The following is a 24,975-nucleotide window of genomic DNA, read 5'->3' on the forward strand; positions in this document are numbered from 1 at the left end:
AATATATTCACATTTTATTGATACTTTTGTTTAGAGAAATAATCTGAATGTTAATTTTCAGTGACGTACTGCCTCACTGTTGTGGATTTAATCATTACAGGATGGAGTAAAGTGTTGAACAGTTGCTTTTATTAAGAGCTCAGTGTTTTCTAACAGGATATCTGATTAGCACAGCCTTAAAGAGACAGCTCATCAAAATGACAAGGCATAGTTCCTTATGATCACGTTGTCTAGACATGCAGACAGTTTTGGTTTTATCCACTCAGGTTTTGATATATTTGTTTGTGAGATTTCTGCCTTCACCCCAGTATAATGTAGGTTATTGTAATTTTATATGTGGTACTTTCAGTATTAAAGAAGATCTCAGTGGAAAGAGATTTCTTTGGAAATACTTTCTGCTGAAGAAACAGTATCTGAGAAAACTGCTGACAGGACAGTGAGGTCTCTTTATCCACAGTCACAGACACGCTGTTACTAGGAAGAGATGTTGCTGTTGAATTATTCAAATTCACATTCAGTACAGGACAAACACTCACACATGATGACCTTATAATTTACTCACAAGCCGCAGTTTGTTTTATTCATGGTTTGTTTAAATCTTGTTTTTCTGGAAAATCAATGAACAAATCCATCAGTCAGCTAACAGTGGCCTGGAGTTTTCAACCCCAGAACATCCACAAATAACAAAGGAAGAAGAATAACACATTACTGCAGCCCCACAAGCTCCAGAGTGCTGATCTGTAGCTGACAGTGACCTCCTCCATGTACTGACAAAGCCAAGAAACCCAAATAAAGCCTCACATGCATCTTAACTCTATAACATGGGTTAAAAGCAAATATTACTTTCACTTTGGTTCATAACCTGTTTAGATCAGTTTAACCCAGACGTTTAAGTGAAGTTGGTCTCATACTTAATTCTCATTGGCTCAAGTGAGCACATTTAACTGTCCAACCCTCAGTTATACAGTGTGACTCTCAAGAGGAGCAGTCCGTGTGTCTCTGGATAAAAAACATCTCCGTTGACAGTAAAGTTGTAGATTCTGTAGTTCAGAATGAAGATCTTGGTTTTTCTGGTCCTCCTGGGTCTACACAGCGCAGCAGCAGGTGAGTTAATATATTTATTTGGGTCGGTTAATGGTTTAATAAAAGGCTTTATATGTTTACACATGATGATACGAACTTAAGATGTCAAATTCCCTGACTTCCTTTCAGATTGTAGAAATGTTTAAAAAGTCACAAACTCATTATGTTAAAGTTCACTTTAAATCAAGTATAAATACTTGATTAGTATGCACATGTGCAACGCGTTGATTGTTTATTTTTTGGGGTCATCGGTTTTTTGGCCAAATGTCCTGCTATATTTCTGAAAGGGGGCTATTAAAACGTTTTTGTTTTTTTTTCTTTCACTGTTTAAAAAAAAATCAATACCATTATTTGATTGTATAATAATTTTATAATATTTTATCAAGATCTTTTAGATTGACCAGGTCCGAGCGCGTTCTGGACAATATGGCAGCGCATAGTCCAACACACACACTCAGATAAATAAAGAAAACAGTGAAAATGTAACTAAAATACAACAAACCCCCTTTTGAAGTACACTTTAACGCAGTTGTAGCTACCTTCTTTTCTTAACATCCCCAGTTAGTGTTTAACCGTTAATTTAGTGATAGTAATTACGTATATTAGAAATGTCTAGCCTACATCTACAGACTACTGATGAAATTCAGGCTTTTTTATTAGTAACCAACATGAGTCAGCAGATGGCGCTGTTTTAATAGATATTGATGCTGAAGACAAACAACTTCCTGCTCTGATGGCACAATATTTAATATCATTCACTAATGATTTTAAACTAAACTACTGACATCCTGATTTTGGAAATGAAACTTAAACATTCTTCAGTTAACATAAATCAAGATAAATGAGATAGTGAGACAGGGTCTGACTTAATTGTTTTTCTTTATTTACTTTATTGCAGATTTTTACATTGCAAATGATCAGTTTAGTTACTTGTTTAATTTGTACAGTTTTTAAAATGTGTATAACTAAAGAAATAAAAGAAGAAAAAAATACAACAATTGTCCAACATCAGAAAAATGGATTTAATTATTATTGATCATGAAAAATGACAAAAGCAAAAAAAAGAAGCAGCTCAGAAAAAAGCAACTCACTTCAACTGTATCAGAAGTGCTGAAAATGTCAGGAGAAGAAACATAAATTGTCGTCATTCACAGTTTACAGTAACAGCTAAAAACCATAATAGATGTAATATAATCCAATACAACATAATATAATACACATTAATTAACTGAAGAAAATAAATTATGATTTATATATATATATATATTATATTTTCCCTACAGGGAAATGTGTTAGCGTAATAATGAACACAATGTCAAGAGTTTGCAGTTTTGCAAAATTAAACTTTTCTGCATGAAATGACCAAAATCAACAAGATTATTAAAAGATTATAAACAACTGTCATATTTTGTGTCATCATATTTCCCTTTCTTGCAATTTTTCCCAATTACTGCAATTTCACTGTAAAAAGAGCAAATAAAAAATCACAATTTTGAAAAAGCTGCTGCAAAATAATAATCACAAACTAACAGTGAAATGATGGACTGATGTATAGTTAGTCACAGGTTTGTGGTTTCACAGTTCAAACTAAAACAATAATGAGCAGCAGACGCTACTAATGATGCATCCTGAAGAATAAACGTCTCCACTAACTGGAAACTAAACTGGAGTTTAATTCACACTGAAAATAAATCCAGCAGGAGAAAAATAAAACAAGACTATATCTATCAATGAAAGTCAGACCTGTGATCATCTGATGATCTTTTAATATTTATTTCAGAATAAATGTGTTGTTCAGAGATTATCAGGAGGATGTTATGCAGCTTAGTTTGATTCTGTGCACAGAAAATAATTTTATTTGATATAAAAATTTTTTATAAAACTGTAATTCAGAAAAACTGAAATGATGACATGAACTTTTTTTTACAGTGACTCATTCTCTGAAGAATATCGTCACTGTGTCCTCTCAAGTCCCAAACTTTCCAGAGTTTGTGATTGTTGGGATGGTTGATGATGTTCAGATACAGCACTATGACAGCAACACCACGAGACTAGTACCCAAACAGGACTGGGCAAACAGAGTCACAGAAGATAATCCACAGCACTGGGAGAGATACACTGCCAGATGTTTGGGTCTCCAGCAGATCTTCAAAGGCTACATTGAAACTTTAAAGCATCGCTTCAACCAAACTGGAGGTTTGTTCATGTTTCACTGTTTCCTGATAAAATGCTGAGATCTCATTCTGGTTTACTGCAGTCTGTGTCTCTGTCTCTCTCTCAGGTGTCCATATTTTTCAGTGGGTGGGTGGCTGTGAATGGGACGATGAGACTGGAGAGGTTAGTGGATTCAGACAGGTTGGTTACGATGGAGAAGACTTCCTATCGTGGGATGTGAAGACAAATACATGGATCGCTCCAAAACAACAGGCTGTTATCACCAAAAACAGTTGGAACAATGACAAAGCACTTATGGCACATTATAAGTACCTCCTCTCCCAGGATTGCCCTGACTGGCTGAAGAAGCTTGTGAACTATGGGAGGAGCTCTCTGATGAGAACAGGTAGAATCACATGACCTGATGTAGTTTCATGAACACAACAATGTTAATAGGCCTCCTCTGTTTCTAACTTACAGTAACATTACAATAAATATGAACCAACACACAGAGACCTGCTGAGTCTCAGTTTACAAACATTTCTCTTTCATTTTCTCTCACCTCTCTTCATCTCTCTGTCTCCCTCCTCCTTTACCACGTTCTGTCACTCTTTCACACTCTTTTCCTCCATTGTCTGTCTTTCTCACAATCTCACATCATAATTAATCTAAAGCTGAGATCCAGTATAGCTACACAACTATGTTGACATGTTGTGTTTTTATTATGTCTGAAAAACAAATTCAACCAATTACCAAAATTAATTTACCCAGAAATATCTCATATTGAATGAAATAAAACAAACTTCATTATATGAACACTAATAGATTGTCTCTCCCTCCTCAACACCTCACCTCTCCTCAACTGTCTTTTTCTTCTCCTCTGTCCCTCCCTCTGTTTCTAAACCACTCTTCAATGAGGTTTATTTGCATGTCATAGTGTTACTAATGCATTTAAATAAATTACACAAACCAACAACAATAATAATATACTGTAAATCCTAATAAAGAAACTATAAACTGTCTTTGTCTTTACTCTCCAGAGCTTCCCTCAGTGTCTCTCCTCCAGAAGACTCCCTCCTCTCCAGTCAGCTGCTTTGCTACAGGTTTCTACCCTGACAGAGCCATGATATTCTGGAGGAAAGATGGAGAGGAGCTTCATCAGGACGTGGAACTTGGAGAGATCCTCCCCAACCATGATGGATCCTTCCAGATGAATGTTGACCTGAACCTTTCATCAGTCACACCTGAAGACTGGAGGAGGTACGAATGTGTGTTTCATCTCTCTGGTGTGAAGGATGACATCATCACCAAACTGGACAAAACAGCGATTCAGACAAACTGGGGCAAGACTGGTGATGGAAGAGATGGAGGTGAGAAACACATTTAATTAGTTTCATATGATTTGAATTGTCTTGTGATTGATCGGGTTGTTTGTCTCCTTCAGTGTTTTCTTTAGTTGTTTGTTTCTGTTTTCTTAGTCATCTAAATTTTATTTGGCTGTTTGGACGTCAGAAGAATTCATGAGGAGTTTTTAATCTGTTTTATTTTTTCAAATGAAGGATATTTCCACATGTCAGAGCATCAAGCCTCCTCTAACATCTACTTCTTTATTTCTGTTTTCTCTTCACACAAGTGCTCTTACAGCAGTTGAAGGCACCGTTATTTATTAGATATTTACACAAGTTTAAATTTAGCCTGTCAAAGCATAATTATGTTAAACCCTGTAACACAGTTTTCATCAGGTCAGTATTGTAATATAAATACTAAAAATCAAACAGTAATGTTTTCCCCATCTGTGTTTCTGTTCAAACTAATGAGATTACTGTAAAACTTTGTGGTTTTAACTCCCAACACTGATTGTTCACTAAAACACACTCAGCATCAACATGTTTGTCTTCTTCTTGTGACTTCCTTTTGGAAACTTAAATGACTAAAGTTATGTTAATTTATCAAATCCATTAAGTGATGAAAGAGTGAGATAAACTAAGTTAAATGTTCTGTTTTGGTTCTTCAGGTTTCCCTCTTGGTGCTGTTATCGGAGGTGTTGTTGTACTGCTGCTCCTGGTAGTCGGTATCGTTGGATTCTTCCTCTGGAAGAAGAACAAGAAGGGAAAGGATGGTGAGAGAGAAATGATGTTTACTTCACAGATGTATTTAATATACATGTGTGTGTTATTGTTTTGGTGTTAATGTTTTTATAACATCATATATTTTACTTCTGGTGATAAAAATTCCATAAAGTGTAAATATTTGATTAAAGATTAGTTGACATATTGTAATAATGACACAGATAGTTCTCTCTTTGTGTTCTTTCATAAATTCTCAATAAATAACTTTGTGATGTTTTTTCTGTATTTCAGGGTTTCAACCTGCTAACAGTAAGTATTTTAAATATTAAATGTTTGAGTTTTATCTGCTTTTTATTGTAATATATGGATGTTATTTGACATTATATGAATATATTTTAAAATAATGAAAGATATTAAAATGTAAATATGAACAACTTGACAGAAAGTCAGGTGTTAGTAATTCATGACTCATGTTCAGTTTTGTCTCTCATGATGAAACTCTTCATATCAAATCAAAATTCTTTTCTTTTTGCAGCTACAGATGCTTCATCATCATCATTGTCATCATCAGTTGAAGTTCAAAATACTGGATTATGACCGTGAGTACGTCATTGTGTCATTTTAGTTTAATGAACTAAACATTTTAAAGGTGAAAACACAGTTTAAACATGAACTTGTGATCAGGGGTGAAATCAGTGATTTGAGGCCTCAGACAAACGCTGACTTTCTATCTTTTTATCTTTTCTCAGAGTCATGTTGGTATTGGCAGTGGAAGAAATACTCAAAACTTTTATCTGAAATAAAACTATTAACTATTAAGAGTATATTCCTTCATACTACACAGGAAGGTACTGTAAAAGTTTTAAGTCCTGAATTCAAATTGTAAAAGTAAAGAGTGAAAGAAAGAGAACTATTATTACTACAGTGTACTTAAACTAACCCTAACCCTAATTTGAACAGTTGTATATAATTTTCGTTAGTTTAATCAATAATAATGCATCATATTTTAATTGTTGTATTTTGTGAGTAAAATCTGAATGTGTAACGTAACCAGCAACATTTTATGTGTCAGGTTATTTTTCGGGGTTCAACAAGTTAGAGTAGTAACATGAGTCAATATTTTTCATATCCAAACATCATAATACATCTGAAGCTGTTGGGGGCTCCAGACAGTTGCCTAACTTGCCGGATGATAAAGTCCACCAGGTACCACATGTTTCAGATTTAAGAAGTTTAAGAAGTCTAATGAAGCATTTCTCAGTATGAGATCCAGTATAACTACAGAAAATTGTTGACATGTTGTATTTTTTAATATAACTTTGATGTGTGAAAAACAAATTCAACCAATAACCAAAATTAATTAACCCAGAAATATCTCATACTGAATGACATGAAACAGACTTCCTTATATGAACACCAACAGACTGTTTTCATGTCGTCTTGACAGGAAACCAGAGAAGGTGAGAAGAGGAAGTTGAACTTAAATCAATGACTGTGACCTCAACAAATATTTTTAACAGAATTTCTGCTTCTGGTTTAGAACAAAGGGCACAATTTCACAAATCTTATTTAATTGAAGACTGAGATTGAAATAACTGAACCTGTTGTTTCATCTTTACTCATCATTTACTGTGTTTACCTGCATTCCTGCTTTATTTCCTGTGCTGCGTCTGCTGTTAAATGCAGATTGTCTTCTGTTAAACGTGTGACACCATCATCAAAACACTAAATGAGGCAATATCTTTTGGAAGAATGGTGTTCATCCCTCCAGTAGAGTTCAGAGAGTAATAGAATCAATACTAAGGAGCATTAAAGCTGTTCTAGCAGCAAGTGCTGGCCCAACACCTTACTAAGACACTTAATGTTAGGTTTTCCTTTAATTTGTGACCTGTCTGTATGAATAATACATGCAAAAAATCCTGCAAATATGATGTTCATTGGTGTTTCCTTACATGCTTCTTAACTATTGATTTCTATGTTAATTTAGTCAGTAACACTCGTAAAGACCTACATGTTTTCATTGTTTCATATACTACTGTACATTTAACAATATTAATTCTAAACTGTTTTTCAATTGACTCTACTGATTTCATCTTTCAGTGTAAAGAGAAGAGAGAACTGGAGTGATATGATCCACCTTCTTGGTCTTGGTGAGGACTCGATCAGCTGCAGCTGTTACAGCAGTTAAGTTTACTGAAGAAATGCATGGACAAGTGTTTCCAAATCCTTTTGAGACATTGATATATTCTTGAAAGAGAAAACAGAAACAGACGACTGAACAAAACTTGTCCTGGCCATTAAAACTACACTCATCACTTGCTTCTGCCTCAGTTGTAGCTCCTTGTTATTATATTTTTGATCAACTGACATGTTATATTTGGGGAACGTTTATACGTTTATACACTACAGTATTCATCCATAAGAGCATTTTTTTTAAATAATTACATCTTTAAAGTATGTTGTCTTATTTGAAAATTCTTTATTAGCCTAATACACAAAAGTACAACCTTTAGTCACAGTCCTTTAAAGAGAATTAGTGTCAAAATGTTTCACTTCAATAAAATAATAGAAGTCTATCCTGTTTGAAAGCTATAAACACCATTTCATTAATTAACTTCGTGTCAGTGGTTTTATCTTGTTGAGTAATGTTTTAATACTTTAATCTTTCCTGTTTCTTTTGACCTCAGCGTGAAATTTCATTGTGAAAATAAACCAGAGTTCCTTTAATCCGGCTGTTAAGTCACGACGTCACGCATGACGAAAATTTTATTTCCGGGTCCAATCCCCAGAGCGGCTCCGTTTGTGCAGTATGCCACAGTGTTGTGTCCTGTGTTGTCTCAACAGATCTGAATCAAAAAACGACATCAAGTTGTCGTTTTTGCGACTGCCTGATTCTCAACGCGTATCTGCACTTAAAAAAATCCATCCTCAAACTGCTGTCAATCTATCTATCTGTTCTTACTTTAGCTGAGTGGCTAGCCGCTTATACTATTACGGCTGTGAGCAACCATATAATTCGTGAGTGGTCTTGAATGAATCAGGGCAATCTAAGCTTTCTAACAATGTATGGCATTAATATATATGTTTAAGGGTTGGTGTTTAAAACATTCAGAAGAACTTTCGCTACCTCACAACTTCCGACCTGTCCCGTTGGCAGAACAGCGTGTTTTAAACGGTTAAAGTTAAACCTGAAGAGTATTGTCCTTTTATATACAGTCTATGGTATGGTCTAGACCTACTCTATATGTTAAGTGCCTTGAGATGACTTTGTTGTGATTTGGCGCTATATAAATAAAGATTGATTGATTGATTGATTGATTGAACGTGCAAACTAACCGCTAACTCACCTCAACTTTGTACACTTTCTTTTTCATTGATGCCTGGACAGTGCCCTTAATTAAACCATCAGGAAGAACAGCTACACTCTGTACTCTATTGGAATTATACAAATTCAGTCCCTTTTTCACTCTGAGAGACATGTCACTACAATAAGAGGTGATCGTAAAAAGGTTCACGGGTTCCACCATTGTTGTTGATTACTAATCGATGCCTTTGGACCCGGAAATAGAATTTTCGTCATGCGTGACGTCAGACTTAACAGCCGGATACTGTCCAGTGTGATTATTACTACACAAGTAATAAATGAATAAATGAGACATTGAATAACCTTTGACCTCCGGTCCTGATGCCAACGCGGAAGTAACTTAAACTGCATTCTATCAAAAGGCCACCAGGGGGCGACCGTTTTGGTGTCAAAAGGACTTCCGTCTCTATACAAGTCAATATAGAATTCACCAACTTCTCACTTGATTTCTAACCTCAGTAAACGTTTTCAAAATCTGTTTATGGTCTCAATCGCTAGTTTAAAGCCTTCTTCAATGCAGTATGATGTTCATTTGTGAAATTTTGGCCTCCCTGATTTTATATTTGATGATAAAGCAGGGTATGCATCCGGGCGTGGCTACGTTGTGATTGACAGGTTGATTGGTTCACAGGTTCAGGAGGGCGCCTCTTGCTCCTCCTGATGCCCATATAAGTAGAATCCGTGTTTTTATTTTTCCCGGCATGCACCGGAAATTTTCTAGATGGCGCTGCCCAGATCCGATACTATTGGCTTCCGAGCAGCAGTCTACAAACCAATGGGTGACGTCACGGATGTTACGTCCATTTCTTACATACAGTCTATAGCAGAGACACTTTGTCAGTAACACAATGTGTTGAATTGAATTGTTTAACATGTCATTCAAAAATCTTTGGTACTAAAATGCTGCTATAACTGCCTCACCTCTTCTGGGAGGGTTTTTGAACCTGTCTGCAAGAATTTGTTCACATTTGCTACGCCACAGAATCAATAGAGAATAATTTTTGTTCACAAGAAACTGAGAGAACTGTTTATGGACCGAGCTCTGTGCATGGTGTTATTGTCATCTTGAAACTGGAAGAACTCATCTGCAAACTGTGGCCATAAAGAACAGTATTGTCTAAAACGTGACTGTATGCTGCGGCCAGACGCGGTTTTACAATAGAGGCAAGGTAGGCAACTGCCTGGGGCCCCACCAACTTCCCCGAACTGCAGGGGCCCCCAGACCAGCTGCCCACTCTCCATTCAGCTGGGAATCGGGGCCCTCAGTGATCCCCAGCCATTGCGTTTTTAAATGTAAATGTAAATTTGTATGTTTAAATCGGAAACAAAGACAACAAACTAAAATACAAAGAAATAAAGTATCCGTCTACACCCCCTCCCATTTCGTGTTATAATGGACTATTCCATCCAGGCCATGATCGCGAGAGTTCCAAACTTATGTGACGGAAGTGGAGGGAAGTTTGGAAGACGTTACGTGAGCGGTGAAATTGATATCAACAGTTGGGAAATGAAGCGAAACTACCCAAGTGGTGCCACCAAAAGAAGGAAGCGGGAGGAGGCGAAATAAAAAAATGACGCACTCCCGAAGTTGACAACATTTTTTAATGTTTCGACAACACCGCCGGTTGTCGAGGAGCAGCAGGAGGCGCCGGCTAATTCAGAAGGGGAGGAGGTAACCATAGTAACCGCGTCATGCTCGAGCTCTGACAGAAGAGATGTCAACAATGAGGAGATGGTGAGTAGCAGTCCTGATTCTGTTGACCACCACGAAAGTGTTGTCATCATCGGAGATGATCCGGCGTTGTGGCCCAACGTTTTCAGTGACTGTCAACATTGTGACTTAGTGAAGAGAGGACACGTACAAACAATAATTATATGCCATTACACAGCTTAGAATTTATATCCCCCCTCATCCACCTAAACACATGTCCATGTTTGCTTTACTTAATTACTTTGGCTTTTATTCTTGGGTGTGCATCTCTTTAAGTATGCAAAATGGACATGTTTTAAGACCAAAGACCAGGAGATCTGATGGCAAACTGAGAACAGCTGTTTCACAGGCTGGCTGTTTCTGACCTAAGCTTTGAGGGACAGAAAGTGGATGCAAGGTATTTCTTTGTGCTTTTACAGACCCAAGTACGTGCAACTGTTACACATAAATTAAGGCTGAGATGATCACGTACTTGTCATATGATCGGCTAGTGTTATTGAAATACTGAAATCAAGTCCCCATAACATACTTTAAAATACTTCAAATGTGGAATTAGTTGTCTAAACACAGTTTCAAAGCCTTCTCGCCAGAATCTGGTGGGAAACTACTTCTTTGCTCATTTGTCCTTTGTTGGTCTAAATGTTGTCACATTTTAAGGGATTTAATATTGCTGATTTATCCTGACTTTTAATCCCTAGTATGCATAAAACTCTGAAATCAGTAGAAACCTACATTTTCCATAAGGTATCTCCACAGCATCTCTCATTAGACCTTATAAATGCACACCTCTTTTGAAATTGACATCATTTGGGTCATTTTTTCCAACTTTTAAAAGCTCACTCCACATGCACAAGCCATTATACTGTGTACACAGGCTGAGTAGTATTAAATATCTAGGACATACCCCCTTAAATATTAAAAACTGGGGGGAAAACTCTGGGATTGCTGAGTCACAAATTACAGAGGACCTTACCCCAGTGCTCTCAGTGGTAGCTGCCCTGTCACTTACACAAACACAGGGTGATAAGTATTGTTGTGAATCCGTTGTGAAGGGCCCCCTAGCTAAATTCGCCTTGGGCCCCCAAATTGCTAAATCCGCCACTGGCTGCGGCATTAAGATTTCCCTTTGTCCTATGAGTCTCTAACCATGAAAAATACCAGCATACCTGCGCGTTATGTACTTCCTGTACGTTATCACAGTTAAACGGTCAGCCAAACTCAGGTACAACACTTGAGCCAGGATCAGAGCGTCTTGCTCCCTTTGTTTCCTTCTTTTATGGTGAAATACCACCGAGTGAAACTGCAAATAAAAGATAATACAAAACCGTAGTTTCCTTTACAGCGTGTCGCTAATAAACAGTAATGCTATTTAAAGAATAGCTAAAGAATTACACACGAAAATGAGCCGTTTACATTAACAGTAGGCTGATACATCGTTGCTAAGCAACGCACACTTTACATTATCTCTCAAATTACTTTTGACTTCTTGTATGACTTCCCAGTCAATAAACATCACACGTTACAGTACTAAACTTAACATTACATATTCATCTTCATTCGTATCGAATATCAAATTATCAAACTTACAGCCATTGCTTTGGTGAGCATGAGAAGAGAACATTCACTGAGTGACCGGCCGTCTTTCTTACTGCTGGTTGCTACGTTACCGCATGTAACAGTTATGTAGCCTTCAAAATAAAATTCCAGATCGCTGTACAACTATAATTCTCTCTCTCTCTCTCTCTCTCTCTCTCTCTCTCTCTGTGTGTGTGTTTGTTTCTCCTGCAGAATTTCTCACCATAAATTTAATCTAATACATTCATTAAATCATTTCAAGTACCTTAAATCATGAAAATTATTCTGAGAGCAGAACAATATGTTTGACCACAGTGTACATAATTTAAAAATACCAGTCAAAAGTTTGGACGGACTTTCTTATTGATGTGAATGGCAAAGTGTGTCCAAACTTTTGACTTCCACTCTTCTACTCTACATCACTAAAAAACACTCTCCTGGTGTAACTGCACCGGTCCAGTAAAAATGGCCACGCATCATACAGATGTCTTTTTATCGTTTATTTTCTCCTTTTCGTCATCAGACACCGTGAAAACTACAAAAAATAAAACATATAATAAACAATGAGTCCAAATACACATCTGTCAGTCATTTTTAAAGTCTCTAAAGCAAGTGTCCATAATTAGACAGGCCCCAATAGTAACATCTCTCATGCTAATATCTGTTAGTAGACAGGTCCCAGCATGTGGGCACAGCAACAGTCAAATAATATATATCAAAAGTACATACAAAAGGCATTTACACAAATATTATGCATAAATGTAACCCCATTAAAATACAAAAACAAATTACTGTGTGCGCCTCTTGAACCGTGCAGAATATTGTTTTCTCTGCAGACACATTGGCTCTTTTCTCTGCAGCCACATTGGCGCTTTTCTCTGTCTTATTGGTTCTGACCCATAATGCAACAGGTGTGCCCTTCACTGAACTCAATATACACTTGCAATGTTACCCTTTTAAACACCTTATTTATTACATTTTAACTCCTTTTTAATCACTGTACGAATTCAAACATTGATGAAATAATTACCAAAAATATAAAATAAACATTTTAATTAAATCAGTCTCTCAAACAGTTACATTGGATTTTGATATTTTTGATCAGGACTGTTTTCAACCCCAGAACAACAGAAGAAGAATAACACATTACTGCAGCCCCACAAGCTCCAGAGTGCTGATCTGTAGCTGACAGTGACCTCTGACCTCCCACAAAGTCAGAGGTCAGACTTTTTATATTTGTAACTGTAGTAACTCAACGGGAGGCTTCTTGATGAACAATGGGGGTATATTTTATTCTTGACGAACACATTATAATCTCTCTCAGTCACCACATTACTTCACAGTCTTCAGTATAAACTACTTCTTCTATCTTCTGTCGGACTCCCCAACAGGTAACAACTTTAGCCAACGCCACCTAGTGGACTGGCAGACATCTACATATTATGTCAATTACACAGTTACAACATCCCTTCCCCCTTAAGCATTTTCTATACATATCACAGGAACATTATAACTATTTAACTCTGTCCAATTGCCCACAACAGTGGTAATCAGTCTCTCTTAATGCAACTGAAAGTCTTTAAGGTAACTGGGCAACTTAGTTTCCCTTCTTGACTGTCTCCTTACTGGAGTTGTATTTGTAAGAGTTTTCTGTTCAGTCTCTGAGCTTTCAACAGCTTCTGTAGCTTCTGGCTCCTCCAATTTGTCACCCCTGAGTACCACCTGCTCAGCTTCCAGCCATGCTTCGTTTTTTTCGTTGGCCTGACTTAGCTGAATAGCAGCAGCTTGTTGGTTGTTGATACATTCTTGTGGTCTCTGGTGGCGAGTGTGAATCTGATCCACATGTCTCCTCACTACTCTCCCATCCCCCAGCATCACTTTATAGGAAACCGGTGCTGTCACCGACTCAATAATTCCCGGGATCCACTTGGGCCCTAGACTGAAGTTCTGGGTCAGCACTGAGTGTCCTGTTTTGAACCAGCGTTCTTTTGCCCTTTTGTTGTGATCATTTATCTGTCTTTCTTGTCTTTCCTTCACTTTCCTGCTCAGGTCTGGATGGATTGAATCGAGTGTGCAACGTAGCTTCCTACCTAGAAGCAACTCTGCTGGGGATAGGCCTGTAGTGGTGTGAGGAGTAACTCTGTAGCTAAATAACACTTTGGCTACCTTAGCTGTGAGTGTGCCCTCTGGACATTTTTTCATCATTCTCTTGAATGTTTGTACCCCTCTCTCTGCTAACCCGTTACTGGCAGCTAGTAGGGTGCAGAGGTCACATGACGGATACCATTTTTACTCAGAAAGTCTTTGAACTCTGTGCTGGTGAAACAAGTGCCATTATCAGACACCAACAACTCAGGCAGTCCATGATTACTGAAACTGGTACGCAGACACTCAATTGTAGTGGCTGAAGTGGCAGAGTTCACTGGATACACGTCCATCCATTTTGAATGTGCATCAATGAGCACAAAAAACATTTTTTCCATAAACGGTCCGGCATAATCTACATGGAGACGGCTCCACGGTTTGTCCGGCCACTCCCAGGGGTGTAATGGAGCTGGTGCAGGGATATTACGGTGCTCTTGACATGTTGTACAGCCCTTGACCATATCCTCCAACTCCTTGTCCAACTTTGGCCACCACACATAACTCCTAGCCAGTGCTTTCATTCTGGACACTCCTGGGTGGCACTGATGAAGCTGTCTCATAACGTTTTCTCGGCCTGGTTTTGGCACAATCACTCTCCAGCCCCATAACACACATCCATTCTGGATACTGAGTTCATGTTTCCTCACCTCATATGGGGCAAACTCCTCCCCTTTTAATTTTGCTGACCAGCCATTTTGTACCATCTCCCGCACCCTCAGGAGTACTGGATCTTTGTCTGTCCATGCCTTTACTTGATCAGCTGTCACCAGCGTGATGTCGGAGCTCTCCAGCATGAGAACCCTCTCTTCCAGCCTCTCAACTTCCGCTTCCTCCGGTAAAGGAAGGCGGCTCAGGGCATCTGCATTGCAGTGATACTTCCCTTCTTTATACACTATTGTATATTCATAGGCTCTCAAGGTTACCGCCCATCGTTGGATTCTGGGTGAGGCCATCTGTGGTACGGCTCGCATCTCACTGAAAAGTGACAACAAGGGCTTGTGATCTGTCACTATTGTGAATTTCCGTCCATAAATGTACTTATGGAAACGTTTTATTCCAAACATCACTGCTAGTCCTTCCTTATCTAGTTGTGAATAGTTCTTCTCAGCCGCATTCAGTGTTCGTGAGGTGAATCCTATGGGTCTCTCCGTTCCATCTGGCATGTGATGGGACAGTACGGCACCTACTCCATAGGGTGATGCGTCACATGACAGCACAATGTCTTTCTCTGGGTCGTAATGAACAAGCACTTCAGCAGACTGCATCATTTCTTTTGATCTTTCAAAAGCAGCTTGTTGTGCCTCTCCCCACTGCCATTTTGTCTCTTTATGTAACAGTTTGTGCACTGGGGCGAGGACAGTTGACAGATTTGGCAGAAACTTGTTATAATAGTTTAACAGTCCTAAGTATGCCTTCAACTCTGTTACAAGGCCCTCTTTAGTCTGAGACCGGCTTCCTGTAGCCGTTTCAGCACCATGGCCAGAGTCTGCAGGTGCTCTTGGTCGTCTTTCCCTGTGAGGAGGATGTCATCCAGAAAGATGGTCACACGAGGAATGCCCTGCAGCAGTCCCTCCATGGTCCGTTGGAATATCGCTGGGCTTGATGAAACTCCAAAAGGTAGCACTCTGTATGTGAACAAACCTTTATGGGTATTTATGGTCACGTACTTCTTTGCTTCCTCTTCCAAGGGAATCTGGTGATAAGCGTGACTCAGATCTAATTTTGTGAATTTCTGTCCACCTGAAAGCGTGGCAAACAAGTCCTCAATTCTGGGAATCGGGTACTGTTCAAGCTTTGAGATCTGATTTACCGTCAGTTTGTAATCTCCGCACAGTCTTGCGGCGTCATCGGGTTTCAGCACCGGGACCACAGGCGCTGCCCACCCAGCATGTTTAACAGGTTCAATGATCCCTTGGGTGAGGAGACGGTTGAGCTCCTCCTCAACTCTTCCTCTCATAGCATATGGAACGGGCCGGGCTTTAAAAAACCTGGGGGCTGCTTCTTTGTCCACATATATTTTCGCTGGGGGGCCTTTGAATCTCCCGAGTTCATCTTTGAAAACCTCCCCATACTCCCCCAGTTCCTCCTCCAATGTCACTTCTCCCAGATGGTGGATTTGGGATTCTGGTCTCCCCTGTACCTCCTCTGAGGTCTCTTCCTGGATATGATGGACCTGGGGTGCTGATCTCCACTGTAACCCTAGCCTCCTAATCCAGTACCTGCCTACCAGACTGGGGCCTGAACCCGCTACAACTACCACAGGTAAGTCTTGTACTAGCCCTTTGTGCTGCACCTTAACCACAGCTGCTCCCAAGACTTTTACTCTATGGCCTGTGTATGTTCTGAATCTCACTCGACATGGGCGTAACTTTGGTGCCTCCTTCCCCCCTAAGGTTTTGAACACCAAGTGGTTTATTACTGTTACCCCACACCCTGAGTCCATCTCAAACTGTGTGTCTGTCTCATTAACTGACAATGTCTCTACAAACGGCTCTTCTGCTGGTACATCAAGTTCATCTATTTTGTACAGTGTGAACATGACTTCATCTGTATCAACGCCATCTTTTTCATCTTTCCCCTGTCTGACATAATTTGCTCCCTGTGTTCTCCCCTGCTTTCCTGAGTGAACTCCACCCCCTCTAGCCTTTGAATTACTGGCTGGGCCTTTGAACCTACACACTTTCTGAATATGGCCAACTTTACCACACTTGTGACAGGTTTCTTTAATGAACCTACAGTCCCCAGCCCTGTGCTGCTCCCCTCCACACCTGTAGCAAACCTTATGCTGGTGCTGCTGCTTACTGGGGGTCTGCTTTGCTGACATTTTGTGCACTGTTTGAGGTGCCCTCAAGTGTGGCGGTGCAAACTCCAGAGATTGTAAGTCATTCACATCTTTGCTGGCTGTCTCAATTGCCTGTGCCAGCTTCAGTGCCTTGTCGAATGTCAAATCCGGCTCTGACAACAGTCGGCGCTGTATGCGGTCATCTCCTATACCGCAGACCAGTCTGTCCCTTATCATCTCAGACAACTTGTCTCCGTAGTTGCAGTCTTGCGCTAATTTCCTTAGCACAGCAACATATTCCATGACTGTTTCTCCATTCTTCCTGTTTCTGGAATAAAACTTGAAACGCTGCACAATCTCGCTGGGTTTAGGGTTGAAATGTTCCTTTAATAACTTGACCAGTTCATCAAATGTCTTGTCTCCTGGCTTGGCGGGACTGACTAAGTTCCTCATGAGGCTGTACGTCTGACTTCCCACTGAACTAAGTAATATAGCTTTCTGTCGACTTGCATCGTCGATCTCATTAGCTTCAAAAAAATGGTGGGGCACTTCACAATATTCCTCCCATGACTGGACTTGGCAATCAAAAGGAGCGGTGCTTCCTACCATAGCCGCCGCCATGATTTTTCTTCTTATTTTCTTTCAAACTTTTTTCTTGGTTACAAAGTCCGGGTGGTATGCTAACTTAGCAACTTAGCAGGGAGTCTTACTCATTCGTCTTGATTCCCGCGAGGCATCCGCTGAAACTTTATCCTCGTCGCCATTTATGTAGTAACTCAACGGGAGGCTTCTTGATGAACAATGGGGGTATATTTTATTCTTGACGAACACATTATAATCTCTCTCAGTCACCACATTACTTCACAGTCTTCAGTATAAACTACTTCTTCTATCTTCTGTCGGACTCCCCAACAGGTAACAACTTTAGCCAACGCCACCTAGTGGACTGGCAGACATCTACATATTATGTCAATTACACAGTTACAACAGTAACAAAGTTAAGAAACCCAAAATAAAGCCTGCCATACCTCTCAACCCTCTACAACATGGGCTTAAACAGGCAAATTGTACTTTCACTTTTGTTTATAACCTGTTTAGATCAGTTTAACCCAGATTTAAGTGACGCTAGTCTCATACTAAATTCTTATTGGCTCAGATGGAGGCTCAGGTCCAACCCTCAGTTAAGAAGTGTGACTGTCAAGAGGAGCAGTCCGTGTGTCTCTGGTTAAAAAACATCTGACAGTAAAGTTGTAGATTCTGCAGTTCAGAATGAAGATCTTGGTTTTTCTGGTCCTCCTGGGTCTACACAGCGCAGCAGCAGGTGAGTTAATATATTTTCTTGCGTCGGTTAATGGTTTAATAAAAGGCGTTATGTTTACACATGGTGATACGAACTTAAGATTTCTTTCATAGTATTTGATGTGAAGTTCTGACTTCCTTGCAGATTGTATTAGTGTTTAAAAAGTCACAAACTCATTATGTTAAAGTTCACTTTAAATCCAGTAAATCCGTTCATTGATCTTATCTAAGTTTATCAGGACTTTTAGATCGACTTGGTGCGAGCGCGTTCTGGACAAAATGACACAGCAAAATAGTCCAACACACTATAAATAAAGAAAACAGTGAACATATAACTAAAATACAACAAAATGCACTTTTAGCCAATAACGTAATAAAGACCGATAACGTCTTAATTTTGCCAATAACGTATGTTATTATGTTATTGGCCTGTTAAAAAAAATCCTTTACAAATGTAATAACTGGAGCTGATAACGTAATAATATACTAATCACTTTATTTAAGTTTCATTTATTGGATATGAAGTGTCACGCTTTCATTGCACTTAGTCTTACTAGTGTGTCCTTTAAATATTTTCTTAAAGACCTGAGCACACACAAACAAACCCCCTACACTCTCTCTTTCTCTCTATTTATTAGTTTGTTTAACTTGATGGTTAGAATGATCTCCAGTCCTTCCTTCTGCTCCTTAGCCTTTCAAGCTACAAATGAAGTGGTAGCACACGTTTGCAAACACAGACAACTGTATGATGTGAAATCACTGTATCTCACACTTAAAGATATTCATTTCCTCTCTAAATCGTAAAGATTGTTTTCTTTCATAGAACCCATAATTGACCACTGGATGGCAATGGATTGACAAATTAGCCAGTCATGTGACTGATATTAGACTTTCTTCACTTGTTTAAACATCCTTACTTTCTAGCACTGTTGCATTAGTTGAAAGCTAATCAGTGATCTTATTTTCTTTAATGAACACAATTCATTTTGTTGTTAACTATGACAGTTTGATAATATTGGGGTAGTGGATGACTTCTGGCTAATTTTGTGAAACTGAATGGACAAATTGAGAGAGAGAGAGAGAGAGAGAGAGGGGGAGAGAGAATGCTTTCATAGTGCCCATTTTCATGTCTTAATCTGTAATTTGATGATCAAATAGTTGTTAAATTGAGTTGTTTAATTAAAATGCACTAATGTGCAATAATAGACTGGTTTAATATTTTATTTCAGACTATGGCTGTGTCTCAATTCAGGGGCTGCATCCTTGTAAGGACGCATTTTAAGGGCGGTTACGTCACAGCGACGCGCCAAGGCCTGTCCCAATTCGAAGACTCCTCAAACGAATGCTCAAACGCAGCCTCAAAATGCGTCCTTGTTTTCCCTGTTTTTGAGGATGCATCGCTACTATCCTTAGCGGCCTTATATATCCCAAGATCCAGTTCAGTCCTATAGATATCTATAGAACATGACGTTCCATATATATCTATGTGCAGTCCCATGAAAAGAACAATGGTTGTTATTGTTAATAAATGTTTATGTTTTTATATGGTATTGTTATAAAATAAAAAAATATTGTTAATTGTTACACGTTGTCTTTTCCATTTAGTATTTACAATTTAAGTACCATTTATAACAGGATTAGCAAACGGCATAAAGTGCTACTGTTCAGGAACAACAAGGGATTTAATATTTTCTCAAATATTTTCTTTTATTAGCAAAGGATGAAACTTAACTCTACAAGGGGGCAGTCTTAACATTTAACTATTTACAAAAAATACATCACAAATAACTATTTACAGATTATTATTAGAAAATGATGTACAATTATGAACAAACTATAAACAAAATATGTATTATTAAATACAAAACTACTAAAATTCCAAATGATTTACAATAATAATTTTTTTATTTTTATAAATAATAACAAATTAATAAAATAAAAAATGAAAAAAATAATGTAATAGGCTGAGCAGGAGTCCCTGGCAGTGCTGCTGGGCTGGATGGGATGCCACAATAAAGACCCTGGTGTCTTCTGTGGTCAGTGGGACATCATCTGGGCTGGTATTCAGGGTGTTTGGGGGTCTGGTCTCCACTGTCCACTGGGGTTGGTCCGATGGACGATGCCGCCCCCCCTCCCCCCCGTGCAAAGCGAATTATATAAAATTATCTTAACCAAGGTCTTAAACGAACGAAACGAATTATACTAAAAACAATAAAATTCAAAATCATTTAGATTAATAATTAATTAAACACTCAAAAATGTGCTGTGCAAAAGACATTCACGTGTTGCTTCTGCTGCCGCCGTCATCTCCGCTACCAGTTCTGCTTTTATAACACTTACACGTAAGTATAACGTATAACACGTCTTATGGGCGGGAACAGCTGGTGACACAGCTGGTGACGCAACAAGGAAATGCTTCGAAGGCTAGACCGTCCCATTTCACAACGGTTGATGCATCCTTCTGAGGTTCCTCAGTAGCACGCGGTCTTCGAAGACCGCGAGGCTGCGTCCTTACAAGGATGCAGCCCCTGAATTGAGACACAGCCTATATGTGTTGTTCAAGACAGAATCATCATTAATATATATATCTGGAGCAACATTTTTACATCAATTTAATTAATTAATGATTGACACAACACAGATTGCACAGAATTTTTTTTTACTTGATGTAAAATTTATTTATAAACTGTAATTCAGAAAACTGAAATCATGACATGAACTTTTTCTTACAGGGATTCACTCTCTGAAGTATATCATCACTGTGTCCTCTCAAGTCCCAAACTTCCCAGAGTTTGTGATTGTTGCAATGCTCGATGATGTTCAGATATATCACTATGACAGCAACACCAGGAGACTAGAACCCAAACAGGACTGGATGAACAGAGTCATAGAAGATGATCCACAGTTCTGGGAGAGCCACACTGCCAGAGGATTGGGTTACCATCAGCTCTTCAAAGACTACATTGAAACTTTAAAGCAGCGCTTCAACCAAACTGGAGGTTTGTTTGTGTTTCACTGTTTACTGATAAAATGCTGAGATCTCACTCTGGTTTACTGTAGTCTGTGTCTCTTTCTCTCTCTCAGGTATCCATGTTTTTCAGTGGGTGGGTGGCTGTGAATGGGATCATGAGACTGGAGAGGTTAATGGATTCAGACAGGTTGGTTACGATGGAGAAGACTTCCTGTCGTGGGATGTGAAGACAAATACATGGATCGCTCCAAAACAACAGGCTGTTATCACCAAAAACAGTTGGAACAATGACAAAGCACAGCTAGCATATTATAAGCACACCATCAACCAGGAGTTACCTTACTGGCTGAAGATGTTAATGAACTATGGGAGGAGCTCTCTGATGAGAACAGGTAGAATCACATGACCTGATGTAGTTTCATGAACACAACAATGTTAATATGCCTCCTCTGTTTTCTAACTTACAGTAACATTACAATAAATATGAACCAACACACAGAGACCTGCTGAGTCTCAGTTTACACACATTTCTCTTTCATTTTCTCTCTCACCTCTCTTCATCTCTCTGCCTCCCTCCTCCTTTACCACATTTTCTCTCTGTCTTTCTTTCACACATGTATCACATCTCTTTTTCTCCATTTTCTGTCTTTCTCACAATTCTGTCAGTTCAATGAGTTACAATAGTAATATGAGTGAATATTTTTCATATCTAAACATCATAATAAACCTAAAGCTGTTTGGGGCCCTTTCAGTTGTTTTTATTATAACTCTGATGACTGACAAACAAATTCAACCAATAACCAAAATTAATTTACCCATAAATATCTCATACTGAATGAAATAAAACATTCATTATATGAACAGTAATAGATTGTCTCTCCCTCCTCAACACCTCACCTCTCCTCAACTGTCTATTCTTCTCCTCTGTCCCTCCCTCTGTTTCTAAACCAGACTTCAATGAGGTTTTATTTGCATGTCATAGTGTTACTAATGCATTTAAATACATTACACCAAACAGCAACAATAATAATATATTGTAAATAATAATAAAGAAACTATAAACTGTCTTTGTCTTTACTCTCCAGAGCTTCCCTCAGTGTCTCTCCTCCAGAAGACTCCCTCCTCTCCAGTCAGCTGCTTCGCTACAGGTTTCTACCCTGACAGAGCCGAGATATTCTGGAGGAAAGATGGAGAGGAGCTTCATGAGGACGTGGAACTTGGAGAGATCCTCCCCAACCATGATGGATCCTTCCAGATGAGTGTTGAGCTGGACCTTTCATCAGTCACACCTGAAGACTGGAGGAGGTACGAATGTGTGTTTCATCTCTCTGGTGTGAAGGACAACATCATCACCAAACTGGATAAAACAGCAATTCAGACAAACTGGAGCAAGACTGGTGATGGAAGAGATGGAGGTGAGAAACACATTTAGTTTAGTTTCATTGATTGATCGGGTTGTTTGTCTCCTTCAGTGTTTTCTTCAGTTGTTTGTCTCTGTTTTCTTAGTCATCTAGATTTTATTTGTCTGTTTGGACGTCAGAAGAATTCATGAGAAGTTTTTAATGTTTTATTTTTCCAAATGAAGGATATTTCCACATGTCAGAGCATCAAGCCTCCTCTAACATCTACTTCTTTATTTCTGTTTTCCCCTCACACAAGTGCTCTTACAGCAGTTGAAGGCACCGTTATTTATTATATATTTACACAAGTTTCAATTTAGCCTGTCAAAGCATAATTATGATCAACACTGTAACACAGTTTTCATCAGGTCAGTATTGTAATATAAATACTAAAATACAAACAGTAATGTTTTACATGTCTGTGTTTCTGTTCAAACTAATGAGATTACTGTAAAACTTTGTGGTTTTAACTCCCAACACTGATTGTTCACTAAAACACACTCAGCATCAACATGTTTGTCTTCTTCTTGTGACTTCCTTTTGACAACTTAAATGACTAAAGTTATGTTAATAAATAAAATCTGATCCATTAAGTGATGAAAGAGTGAGATAAACAAAGTTGAATGTTCTGTTTTGGTTCTTCAGGTTCTTCAGGTTTCCCTCTTGTTGCTGTTATTGGAGGTGTTGTTGTACTGCTGCTCCTGGTAGTCGGCATCACTGGATACTTCCTCTGGAAGAAGAACAAGAAGGGAAAGGAAGGTGAGACAGAAAATATGTTTTTACTCATCTTTTTTACTTCACAGATGTATTTAATATACGTGTATGTGCTATTGTTTTGGTGTTAATGTTTTTATAACATCATATATTTTATTTCTGGTGATACAAAGTCCATAAAGTGTAAATAATTGACAAACAATTAGTTGACATATTGTAATAATGACACAGATAGTGCTGTTTTCTCTTTGTGTTCTTTTATAAATTCTGAATAAATAACTACTATTTTTCTGTATTTCAGGGTTTAAACCTGCCAGCAGTAAGTATTTTAAATATTAAATGTTTTATCTGTATAGTCTTCCTGTATGGAGTGGTTGTTGTAAAAGACAGTGGTAGTTCAGTGCAGATAAGTGGACTAACAGTTTGTTTCTGACTTTACAGCTTCTGACAGCAGCTCTGAAAACTCTCAGCAAATTAATCTAAAAACCTGAATAACAAACACACCAACCTGCACACAGTGAGTTACTTTATATGAACTGTTCATAGCTCTTGTTAAACAAAGTCACCTCAAACTATCTGCAAAATAATGTTATTGAATTGTTTATTTATCCTCCACAAAAAATCTGTGAAAGTTTGTAGTTGTAAACAAGATTTTTTATCTTTTAATTTGTCTTGAACAACAAATATGGATCTGTTATAAATAAAGTTATAATATTAAGAAAGGAGCAGAAACCTTCACATCAGAGAGTCAGAGAAGTGTTTGATTTAAAAAGCTTTTGGGAAAATTATTTTATAAAATACAGATAAATGAGGTAAAAAGAAGTGATGGTCGTTATAAAGTATTGTATGTAAATACTTCAGTGATTCAATCATTGACATTTTAGGTCTGTATGATCAATCTTAGATATAATATGACAGATGTGTGGTTTTGTGAACAATTATGTGATTATGTTGTTATTCGTTGTTTCATGTAATTCTTTCCTTTCTGTCTCTTTAGGTTTACGGATGAATCGTCCACTGGAACAAACACAGATCCCAAATTCTCCAGTTCATCTGTAAACTGAATAAATTAGTTTTAATCATTCATGTTATACATTTACAATTACAGTTGGAGAGATACAATCTGGTAAATCTAGTTTGTGATTACTAAGATTTGTAAAACCAGATGTGTCAGAAAACCAAAGCATCATAGTGCTCTTCATACATACACAATAATAAATAATACACAATATCCATAGTTTTTATGGTGGTGGGTTTTACCTGGTAAAGTCAAGCAGACACACACACACACACACACACACACACACACACACACACACACACACACACACACACACACACACACACACACACACACACACACACACACACACACACCGTTTCCAGTGATATGAAAATAATTATACAGTGATAAATGGTTAAATAAACGCAATCAATATTGTATTCCAGTTGTGTAAATAGTTTGGTTTCAGTTAAAAGTTTTAGATTAATTAGTAATAATGTATGTGTTTGGTGTTTTATTAATTAACAGTTTTTTCCATATCCTTCTTTTCCTTATTGTTATATTTTAATTTAAATTTGTTTAGTAAAAGGGACATGGGTGTTCTTTCCCTGAGTTTCTATAAACATTTAAGATTGTGAATAATAATGCTTAAAATCACTTCCTGTGTTATTACAGAAGATAAATACACATTTTGTTTGATTTATT

General features: G+C 38.2%; 1 protein-coding gene across 1 annotated transcript; it reads left to right on the forward strand.

The window, feature by feature from the left end:
- The first annotated feature begins 991 nt into the window (after nucleotides 1-991).
- LOC133996489 (major histocompatibility complex class I-related gene protein-like) lies at nucleotides 992-24,960 on the forward strand. The gene is made up of 8 exons (XM_062436075.1): nucleotides 992-1,104; nucleotides 20,915-21,181; nucleotides 21,267-21,545; nucleotides 22,239-22,568; nucleotides 23,199-23,312; nucleotides 23,569-23,586; nucleotides 23,709-23,784; nucleotides 24,265-24,960. Exons 1-7 carry the CDS (start codon nucleotides 1,053-1,055, stop codon nucleotides 23,756-23,758), a joined length of 1,110 nt encoding a protein of 369 aa, XP_062292059.1. The 5' UTR covers nucleotides 992-1,052; the 3' UTR covers nucleotides 23,759-23,784; nucleotides 24,265-24,960.
- The last annotated feature ends 15 nt before the right edge of the window (nucleotides 24,961-24,975 follow it).

Source organism: Scomber scombrus, chromosome 16 (assembly GCF_963691925.1).
Source record: "Scomber scombrus chromosome 16, fScoSco1.1, whole genome shotgun sequence".
NCBI lineage: Eukaryota > Metazoa > Chordata > Actinopteri > Scombriformes > Scombridae > Scomber > Scomber scombrus.